Consider the following 12,196-nt stretch of genomic DNA (forward strand, 5'->3'; position numbering starts at 1 on the left):
TAACTGTGTATTGCACTTGGGAGAAATACAGGCGAAGTAAAGAAAACTCTGAGAGGATCACGCACGGCCGGGAAAAACAAACGAACAACAAGAAGATGATAGAAAAATGTCGCAGATGGCGACATTACGCAATCGTGGCGAGCCACCTATCTCTAACAGAATTATATAAATTCTTTTATTTATTACCTTGTCAAGTTTTTTCGCGAATTGTTTCGAATGTTCGTTATATTTTTAACACAAACAAATTCAGCAAATAATAAATATAAAGCGATAGTATAAACCGATAATGTTTCGATAAGAATATGTGTATATAATTGTATATAAATGAATATATGTACAATGAAAATTAATATAAATTCCAGCGATAGTTGTTGAATATATTGTCGATCGAAATATTAGCGTTAATAGATACAACTTCAAGAATGTTTGATGAATAATTTTTTTATCACACAGATTTTCTATCTCGATATTTAGTAGCTGTTCCGTTATATAATTATCCTAAACACAAAGAAATGATGCTAACTTTCTAAATTAATTTTATAAAATAAAATGTACATTAATATAAAGCTTACTTTAGATCAATAAATATTATTATACATATATATATATATATATATATATATATATATATATATCTAGAAAAATAAAGAAATTTTAAAAATTGAAGAAAAATAATATAAAAATCTGTTGAAGTGCCATTGTATGTATATATTAATGTAGCAGATAGTAGACACAAAACTTCATTAATTTTAATAATTGTTATTTTTAGAAATAATTATTTTATATATATATATATATATATATATATATATATATATACTTTATCCATCTCTTTTTACAACATCGTACATACTTTTTTTTTCATATTGAATTATTTTATTTCAGCTTATCTTATTATATTTAGAATATATAATTTATTTTCATTCATGTTTAGTTATGTTGTAACATTTTCAGCCATATTAGTAGTACATTTTCAGCCATATTAGTAGTTACACTACTAACTGCAATAACACTCAATTGTTTCTTAGTCAAACGAAAATATCTCTTACTTGGGTGAAATTTAATTCCGGACACATGGAAACATTTTCTTCCTGCAGGATGTTTAAAGTGGTATAATCCTTCGGCGTGATAGTTGCCTTCGTCAATACTAAACTTTTCAATAAAACACAAAAAATTGTTCCAAACATGATTTGCATTTTTCGTAAACGTTTACACTCAATCAGTTCCCGTTGAATACTCAGGTAATTGTTTTTCTCACTCTGCTAATTCTGATATGTTAATCGAATTGACATTAATTCATATACAGGGTGTCCCTAAATTCGCGCCCACGGAGTACAAGGAGTGATACTTTAGGCTAAAAGAAATAACTTTTTCCTTTAGCAAAATTGCGTGCGATAAGTAGTTTTTGAAGGAGAGCAGGTTGAAGTAAACCAATAGGCGTTCTGGTGTAAGTGGCGCTCAGGGCCGGCGCGCGCGCTTCGCTCACTTGTATCAAATTCTTGACTAGTATTTACAAGTAATGTTAAAACATTAATGCTTTGTTATAATTAGTTTACTATGAATTTATTTTTATCTTAGTTATGATTTTATTTTAATTATACATATAATTAGTTAGATTATACTTAAGACTCAAATAATAAGAATCAACTTGAATACTGAACCGTGATCTTTTTCCATATTGTATTCTTTAAAAAGTGAATAATTAACAAAATAAATATTGCTTTTATTTCTTACGTAATAAAAGATACAAGAATGTCTGATTTCGTAGATCTATCTGAAAATAGAGACAAATGTAAATAGTAATGTGCTTTGCGAGCTAAACCTAATGCCGGCTGCACAATTGATATTTTTGTAGAAAATTTTCCAAAATGTAAGAAAATGATGAAAAAAGAAAAAAATTTAGAAGAATAGAAACGCGTTTAGCTCGCAAAGCACATTACTATTTACATTTGTCTCTATTTTCAGATAGATCTACGAAATCAGACATTCTTGTATCTTTTATTACGTAAGAAATAAAAGCAATATTTATTTTGTTAATTATTCACTTTTTAAAGAATACAATATGGAAAAAGATCACGGTTCAGTATTCAAGTTGATTCTTATTATTTGAGTCTTAAGTATAATCTAACTAATTATATGTATAATTAAAATAAAATCATAACTAAGATAAAAATAAATTCATAGTAAACTAATTATAACAAAGCATTAATGTTTTAACATTACTTGTAAATATTAGTCAAGAATTTGATACAAGTGAGCGAAGCGCGCGCGCCGTCCCTGAACGCCACTTACACCAGAACGCCTATTGGTTTACTTCAACCTGCTCTCCTTCAAAAACTACTTATCGCACGCAATTTTGCTAAAGGAAAAAGTTATTTCTTTTAGCCTAAAGTATCACGCCTTGTACTCCGTGGGCGCGAATTTAGGGACACCCTGTATATAAATTTATTTTCGATAAATTCCTTAAAATTCAGTTTTAACAAATCGTACGTTATTATCTTCTAATATTATGTTTTTAGATTTCTCTTTATGGTCGCGATCACAATATATATTTTAAGATTAAATTCGCGAATTTTTAGTAAATACATAATTTTTTAAGAGAACAAATGGCAATGCAAAATGATACAAAATGATTTGATTGTATAGCAAACAAAGGAATATAATTATTATCAGCTTTTTTTTATTAATATTATAGCAGAAAAACATCAATAAAAAAATAACCACAATCAAATTACACACGATCAGAGAAGTTATGGAATTATAGATCTTGTAACATTTTCAGCCATATTCAAGCACATGCAGCGTGCAATCGAATTCACTTGAATATTTATTATATCTTTGATTTTATTAAATATGTAATTAAGACAATTCGTTTATTACGTATGCTTTTAAAATCCACTATTTGTACACAATTTTTTGTGATATTCATATGATGCAGTTTGAATCAAACGATAAGTATCGCGGTAGTGTGTTTGGCTAGCCAACACAATACTAACTGACTTCGAATGATCAATCTGATCATGTGTTGTCATGACGTCTTATTAACTGCATTCCGTTTGTAATTTATTTTTTTTTACGGAGATACTCGCGTTATTTCAAAGAGAATTAAAATCTTTAAAAATTATTTGACAAAAATGATATATACGTATAAAAGAAAAATAGTTCAATGTATAAATAAAAATAATTATTTGTATATATAATTGTTTAATGAATTATATTATAAACTTTTTACATTAATTTATTTCTGAGTATCTTTTCTTTGGCATAAGAGGTACGTTTACTATAAAAAGATATGCTGATTATAAAAAAAGTAATAATGGATTTAAAAAAGCGGTTTATACGTTTTCTGTGACATTCATATAATGCAGTTTGAATCAATACATAGCGTTTTTAATATAAATCATGTAGTTCTAGTATAAATAAATACAAATTTTCAATAGCACATAAATAACTAAAATAAATAAAATAATTGTACGAGTTATTATTATCGTTATTTGCATCAAATAAACTTATAATAACGTATATAATATAATTTTACTTAATATTAACTTAACATAACATACTTAATATAATATATAATATAAAAAACTAATAATATTAATTACTTTATTATTTTAATTATGTTATTGTAATTTTATATATGACAATTTTTATATGCATCAGTGTGCATTAATGCATTAATACATTCAAGTATTAATACATGCATATTTATTTACAATTTTTTTCATTAATTAACAATAAATTATTTCTATCAGTTAGATAATACATATAACAATAATATTTATTGGATTCAATATATCATCTCTTTTACGTCACTTCTTAGAACTACAATATTTTCGAGATAAAATTTAAAGTTTGATTTAATTTCCGCCCGCAATGCAACTAGACAACATTGATATCCAATGGATAGTTAACCTTTAATTACGTCAATAGATGACGAAACACAATGTTTTATGACACGTGACTGTCGTCAATAAATAACTTTAAGATATGCTATGATGCCCGAGGTAGCATACATTCGTTTTATAATATCGGATACGTTTCTTAAACGTATCCTATATTTTTTATTCGTAAAACATTAATAAGAAACACATTACACAAGAAAAGTGGGATTAAGAGCCGCCGATGGTAGTGCGTACATTTTTTTTTAAAGATTAATTATTCGCAAAAATTTAAAACGTGCACAAGGCATATGCATATATTTTACTTGGTACATTTACCAAGATATAGATTCTCAAATTTTGAGAATTCTGTAGACCTCTCTTTACTCCTTGAAGAGATGTAGACGAGAAAAATATCGGTGCGAAGTCGCTGAATCGAGAAACGAACCCGAGTCTTTCGCTTGCCGGACAACTGCTCTTACCACTGAGCTATTCGGCTTCACACCTTTGGGTGGATGTTGGATTGGTGTGAAGAAATATTTTATTATAGTATTTTCGAAAGTTCTCGAGATAAGCTACAATAATAAATAATAAAAAATTGGAGGTCCCGTTTAAAAAATTAAATGTGACCTTCAAACGGTTTTCCAAAGTCAAACTAATGACACCATCTTATGGCTCCCTTTCAACTTTATAACTTTTGTCTGAAATATTTTTGTCTGCCGTACTCAGTTTTTGAGATATTCGACTGTCACGGATGATCTGCGATACCCTGTATACATGTTTCGACAATACACATCAGTCGGATTGCCTATCTGCCCACCAGAGGCATGCTTTATTGGGCTCGCAAAATAAGATCAGAATGCAAGTTCGAAGAGGAATGAGGAAAGGGAAATCGGCTTTTATGACTCTGTAGTGAACAGTTGTTCAATTTAATAATATAAATAAAATATTTATTTAATAATTTAGATAAAATAACATAAATAGTTTAATAAGTAAATTTGAACAAATATAATAAAAAATACTTATAATGAATAATATTTCTTATCTTTGAATATAATAAATTATAAAAATTGTAATGTAATCACTATTTTTTCCTAAACAACGAGCAATCCCGTCCATGAAAATGTCTCTCACTCGTTTTATCATGAAAGAAGTGATTTCCGCACACGCGTTACGAAATCTGTTTTTAAGAATTTCCACATCATTTTCCTGCAAAATTTGATACATTTTATTTTTTTTAAGAAGCTCATAATAAAAAGTACTTATTATATCTATGCATCCAACACTTCCAAAAATTGCTTCGTAGAATATTTCCCCGGAGAATATTTTTGAAAAATATATCGTCCGGCATCATTGAAATTCATTTACATAAATTGAGTAAGTTAGTATATAGTTGACGACATAATTAATAAGTTGGTAAATAATAACAATGTTTGGTATGTTGCAATAAAAGAATAAAAAATAAATATTTTAAATGAACTTACATGTTCAATAAGCTATTCAAAAAAATTTAAACATCGTGGCATATCACCAAATATGAGCTTTTATTGTATGCTATTTAAAAGGATGCCAACCTTTCCCCTCAAAGGAATGTTTAATAATTTTTTGAATGGTAACATGGGTCATGTTCAAATCAACAAACAAGAGATGATCAAGAAACTATAAAAACAGAAATGCACCTGGATACTCAAACAATTTTGTTGGCAGAAAAAATCATACGTAAGAGATTACGATGGAAGGAAATAATTATTCATACAAAGAATTAACGGCCATGATCCTTATTTATGGTGAGTGTCGAAAAAATCAAAAGCAAACGGCTGCACTTTACGCTCAAAGATTTCCGGACAGACGACATGTGGACCATAGTTTCTTTCACCGCTTGTGTGTGAAAGATTATAAAGAAATGGACAATTTTATAAATCCACCCCAATCATGTTCCACAAGAAATAATTGATGCTGTTCAAGAGGCTATTATAACAAATCCTCATATAAGCACAAGAGCAGCTACCGGATTTGAACATGAATCATATTACTGTTCCTAAAATTATTAAATATTCCCTGGGTTGGTATCCATTTAAACGGCATACAACACACGAGCTCGTTCCTCGTGATATGCTACGACGAATAAATTTTTGTGAATGGGTTATTGAACACGTAAGTATATTTATATTAGTATAGTTATATTTAAAAGTATATTTATATTAGTATAGTTTTATTTAAAAATTTATTTTCTATTTTTTTGTTGCAACTATCAGATGTTTTGTTGTCGATTGATATTAGTCGTCAACTTTACACTAATACTCTATGCTCGATTTACGCAGGTGAATTTCAATGATGTCGGAAACGATATATTTTTGAAAAATATTCTCTGAAGTGACGAGGCAATTTTTAAAACGACGGATGCATAAACAGACATAATGAGCATCATTATGCGCAGCATAATTCACATGTAGGAAGGAAGTAAACATTCAAGGCAGATGGGCTATAAATGTGTGGCTAGGAATATCAGTCTCGAATTTATTCAGGGCAATGCAGATTATTATGCAAATTTTTTACTCCATCCGCTTGATGAACACCTTGAAGATGTGCCACTAGTTAATAACTAGAAATAATATTTCAACAAGATGGACATCCCGCTCACACTTCTATTTTGGCAAGAACCATCTTAAATCAAAAATTCCTGGGAGATGGATCGGACTTCATGGTCCTCAGGAATAGCCACCACGCTCTCCGGATCTCAGACCCGTGGACTTTTTCATGTGGGGCTTCTTAAAAAATAAAGTTTACCATACTCTGCCGGAAAATGCAAAAATTCTTAAAAACAGGATTCGTATCGCGAGCATAGATCACTCCTCTCATGCTAAGACGAGAGAGAGAAAATTTCATTCGCAGAATTACTCTATGTTTAGAAGAAAATGATGGTTATATTGAACAATTATTATAATTTATATTTAAAGACTTTATATTTAAAGACTTATTATATTATATTTAAAGACCAAACATATTTTTCATTATAATTTCATTTTTATTTTTCATTTTTTATTATAAATTTTTTGTTTAAATTTATTTGTTAAATTTTATTTACATTATTAAAATATGTTAATATATATTATTAAATATTATAATTAAATAAAGTGTGATAATCTAAATTAATAATATGTTATAACCTGTATTAAATAACAAATAAACTATGTAGAGAACACATATTCCCTATATATTATTTTCTCCATATATTATTAAATGTATTGTATTTAGATTATCAAATTTTTATATATTATTATATTCTATATTATTAAATATATTTTACCTATATTATTAAATTTTAAAACTGTTCACTATAACAGAATGATAAAAGTTGATTTCCCTTTCTTTACTCTTCGCCGAATTCGCATTCTAATCTTATTCTGCAAGCCCGATAAAGCATGCGCTTGACGGTGGGCAGATAGGCAATCAGACTTAAAGATGTGTATGTTGCAAAAACATCCTGTACGACTGCATACTTTTGTAATCATCAATATAATTTGAATATATAGTAAGTAATTAAATAAAAATATATAATATATATATATACTTATCACGAATGATGCAAAAAGTTCATTCATGATAACTGTTATAAATTCAAAAATAATTATTATATTTATATAATCACAACTAATTATGGAGGACATTATTCGCATTTCCTCTTTCACTCATAATTTTACAATCAGTTTGTAATTATCGGTCACATATAATGTCGAAAATTAATTTTATTCCCATGTTCAAACAAATATTGTTTATACATATACATATAATCACAATCATTAAATTTTGTTTCGATTACTCAAAAACACAAATTAGATATATCATTATATTATTTGATTTTGTACAATCATGAAAACGGATGTGATATTTTTTAATAATAATCAAAATTGTATGAAAAGTAAGATAACAAAATTTCTTTAATTTTCATTGATATATGTAACATTAAGATTAAACCTAAAAGTAATCAGATCAAAATCAATTTAAAAATATCTTAGAAATATTTTTTCTACATTAAGATTTATTGAGCCGTTTGGAAAATAACATAAACATTAATTTAAGTATATCGGCTAAATAATATCGACCGGACTCAGTAAGGCATCCTCTATGTTCTTTCTTAATGCTATAATATTTTTCAGACAAAATTCGAAATTTGGTCTAGCATCCGCTGCACTCCAGCAACTTAGCATCAACTGGTACAATGGTGACGGACAGTTAAGAGTCATTGGCAACCTGCCTCCAGCACGTACATAATTTATCACTTCTTCATTAGCCTTGGCACTATAAGGTTGCTCACCCAACGATGTAATTTCCCACATTAATACCCCAAATGACCAAACATCACTTTGAGAAGTAAATTTTCTGATTATCAAAGATTTGGGTGCCATCCAGCGAATAAGAAACAAACTTTCTCCTTCCTAAAACATGATTTTAAAAATTTAATGTTCTGATTATTAATTTTTAGAATACGTGCAAATGAAAAACGTTAATTTATCTCTTGCTATATATAAATAAAAACTACTTATATTCTACTATATATTACTTAAGAAACAATGCACGATACTATTATGAAAAAACCATAAAAAATGGAAAGTATTTTCAAAAAAATTCATTTTTTAATCCCTAATTTTTTTTCATAATTGTACTTACCACGCGATAATAATCATCCTTGTAGAAATCTCTAGCTAGTCCAAAATCTCCAATTTTTATGACGCGTTCTCTCGATTTCTCGAAGATACTAAACAATTGCGACACGCTAGATCTCTGTGTATGAAACGTAACTCTTCCAAGTAGCAACAACCTCGCGCAACATCTTCGCACATAGCGAGCAAATCTTGCAAACGCAGAGCAAGCGAATCTGACGCTTGCAAATTTCGACATTCTCTCAAATATTTTAACAGATCACCAGTTTCCATCAATTCCAACACTAGTAACGGAGAATCTCCATCTAAACAAATGCCCAACAATCTTAATATATGTTTGTGTTGAAAATGATTCATAAGCTTGGCTTCCTTTAACAATTTCTCTTTCTCACGGGAAGAAGCATCCTTTCGAAGCGTTTCTATTGCAACGGATATCTCTGTGCCCGATTTTTCTAAATCCTTCACCTTTCCTGTGATACACCTGCAAAATATTTCATACAAATTTACATGCATACTTTATTAGAAAATGTATAGTTTAATGTCAAGCAGTATTATATTTTACTTTATATTAAGTAATTCAATGAAAAATATATAATAAAGTGCATGCTTGTTGTCTCATGTACATTTTATATTACTTATAATCTATTAAAAAAATTTATGTAATTTATATCTTTATCAGAAAATACGTATCTGTTTTGTTAATCCAAAAATTAATTTGAAATATTGTTTGAAAAAATTAATTTTTACCATTCCGAATGTGCCGCTACCAAGATGTTTTGTGAATATAATTTGATTTCGTGCAATTTTAGTAAACGTACATTCATCCGGATTATAATGTAACATAGAACTGTAAATCATATTGAATTGAGTGTTTCGGCAAGGTACTTCATGTAGAATCGCCAATTCTACATCGGCCGTTGTTGAAGACAAAAATTGATCATTATTACCTCTGCGTTGACGATATACTGTTGTAAAATTTCGAGTTAATTATGTAATAATATGTATTATAAAATTACTGTTTTTTAGCAAATTTATTCATTTAGTTTTATATAAGTAAATTATTATTTTCAGTAAATCTCAAGATATTATATCAGATATATATGTATAATCTAAACAATTAAAGTCAACACCTACATCAAATATACTTACAACGATAAATGTAGAAAATACAGATTATAGGAACTATACCCAACATCAATAATAAGTAATATTTATTCGCTATTATTCCAGGAGTACTCGAAATATCTAGATTAAGCAAAAGTATAATTTTAATATCTTCGTGTGTGTATATTTTTATAAATTTATTTTTACTTATAACTTTATTATAAGATCCAATTTTTTTAAATTTCAGATTCCTATTCATATCCAAAAAATATCAGCACATAATATTATAATATCTATGCAGCACAAAATATTACAACTACTTTGCAACAATGTTGCAATATTACAAATTGCAAGGCAACATTACGGAAACATTGTAGAAATATAATTTAACAAAATGTGAATTAGATATTAGCAATATGATATTCATATTTTGAAAACACTTTAAAACTATAACACTCTTTAATTTATCTATAAAAATAATGTAATAATACATTTTTTTATATCTGTATATATGTGATGAATTTTACTTTTTTGCAGAAGTCAAATGAATAATTGACACAAATAATATCGAGTAAATATAATTCTAAGCTACAGATAAGCCTTGCTATTTTTTTATTAAAATATAGATAACATTTTATATCAATGTTACAATATATTTTATGATATATTTTCACTTCATGTACGAATACGATATTAATCTTCAAAGATAATATATCTTTTTATTATAATAAGAATAGATACTATTATATCGATCATTATATTTTTCTATGCATTTTTTTGTGCTTTTCACATGCAAATATATGTAATTATAACGGATTTTTTAAAGTTTTAAATTTTTAAATAAAAATGTAATTAGGAATGTATAATTAATTCTATAACTAAATGTGTAACTAATATAACTAATATATAAATGTGTATAAAATACCCATTATAAGAGTATATAGAACATTTAAAATAAAAAAAGTGATTCGTAAGTAATAGTTTAGAGCAATTTTGTATAAAAATATAACATTTTATTTTATATGATGTTATGTTTAAATATAATTTTGCAATATATTAGATATCATAAACTAGTATTTATATCAAGCTTTTTAATTTAATTAAATGTTTCCAAGATATTTATCCATCAAAAACAAAAAATATTTTATACGTAATGTCATTAAATAGCTGCAATAACATTGCATTCTTCCCAATATATTACACTGTAATATTGCTACAATATTTCATTGCAAAAAGCGAACATTTTAACTTTATCACAATCTTAAAACAATATCTCATCAAAGTTTCGCATTCGATTTGCAATATTGCAATGTTTCAATAAAATTATTCTTCAATATATCCGCAATCTTATCGTGCTGTATGGGTATTGTCATTTGCTTACCACGTTTGCGACCACGTGTTGAAAAAATGAATCTTTCATCAGCCGGCCATATAAAAGTTTCCTCATATTCAAGATATCTCAATATCAAGCGAAACTTGTATAAAGTTCCCGATTGTAAATGGGATGGAAAATGATTTTTGACATAGTATATTACTTTATCTTTATAATTCATTTTATAATAATTCATTATTTGCCACTTTTCTGTTGCAATATCTTTGTACTCTAGTGTAAAAGAGATTGTCAGATTAATGTTGGAGATCCATGAAATGTTCATGCTATTTATGTTGACCTCGCTCAAAGTAATATTGTTTGGTTCTGAGGATATGTGAACGATCTTGCTTAAACTCTCGTTGTAGAAATCGCTGATATTAATTGGATACACACGCACGTATATCAAGTAATCTTGTACTAGTAGCAACAAGTTAATTTTTGTGAAATATCTGCCATCTGCCATACGTTTCGGCATATTGATAAATTGTTTGCTCTTTTGTTGCGTGTCGTTCACTAACTTCCAATGCACTTCGTAGTTCACGCTCACGCAGTTCAATTGCTTGGGTGGCATCCAATGAACTACTACTATAGTAGGCGTCAAAGCTAAAACACTTATGTTTTCTGGTGCATTAAGCTTGCCCGAATTAGTTTTTAATGATATCACATTCGAATTGATTGGATTTATTGATAATTGATCAAAGTAAAAATTACTTAAAGTAAACTTTAATTCGTACTCTGTAAATGGTGTTAAATTTTGAACCTCGTAATGTCTCACGTCACATATCGCAGCACATTGAATTTTTCAGACTTGTCGAGGTTGTTGTCTAAACAATGGCTTACAGAGATAGTATATATAGTTGGTAAATTATATTTTTTACATCCACTCTTTACAACCGGCTCCGGTAAAGTTACATTGATGCTGTTTGCCGTTGCATTCATATTCTCAAAATTGTAAACTTTTTCGTAAGGTGTTAGACATCTCATTGGAGGATATGGTTGTACAGATTTATCAAAAGCGTAAATTTTATAATGGAATTGCTGTGAGCTTATTATTGTCTTTTCAACATATTTGGCTGCATTTCGGCTCTTGAGACTTGCATATTTCTTTTTCAAAACGTACATATATAAAATTCTCTGATCATATTTTTTAAATGTGAAAATGTAGATATTTGTTTTGT

General features: G+C 27.9%; 1 protein-coding gene across 1 annotated transcript; it reads right to left on the minus strand.

Annotated features, from left to right (window-relative positions):
- Positions 1-7,969: 7,969 nt before the first annotated feature.
- Positions 7,970-11,957, minus strand: LOC112639005 (protein sevenless-like). Its single transcript, XM_025411726.1, has 5 exons — positions 11,903-11,957; positions 11,222-11,753; positions 8,711-9,023; positions 8,550-8,663; positions 7,970-8,317 (listed from the first exon to the last, which is right to left on the minus strand). The coding sequence occupies exons 1-5, from the start codon at positions 11,955-11,957 to the stop codon at positions 7,970-7,972; spliced, it is 1,362 nt and encodes a 453-aa protein (XP_025267511.1).
- Positions 11,958-12,196: the final 239 nt, after the last annotated feature.

This window comes from Camponotus floridanus, unplaced genomic scaffold, assembly GCF_003227725.1.
Source record: "Camponotus floridanus strain SB8 unplaced genomic scaffold, Cflo_v7.5 scaffold424, whole genome shotgun sequence".
NCBI lineage: Eukaryota > Metazoa > Arthropoda > Insecta > Hymenoptera > Formicidae > Camponotus > Camponotus floridanus.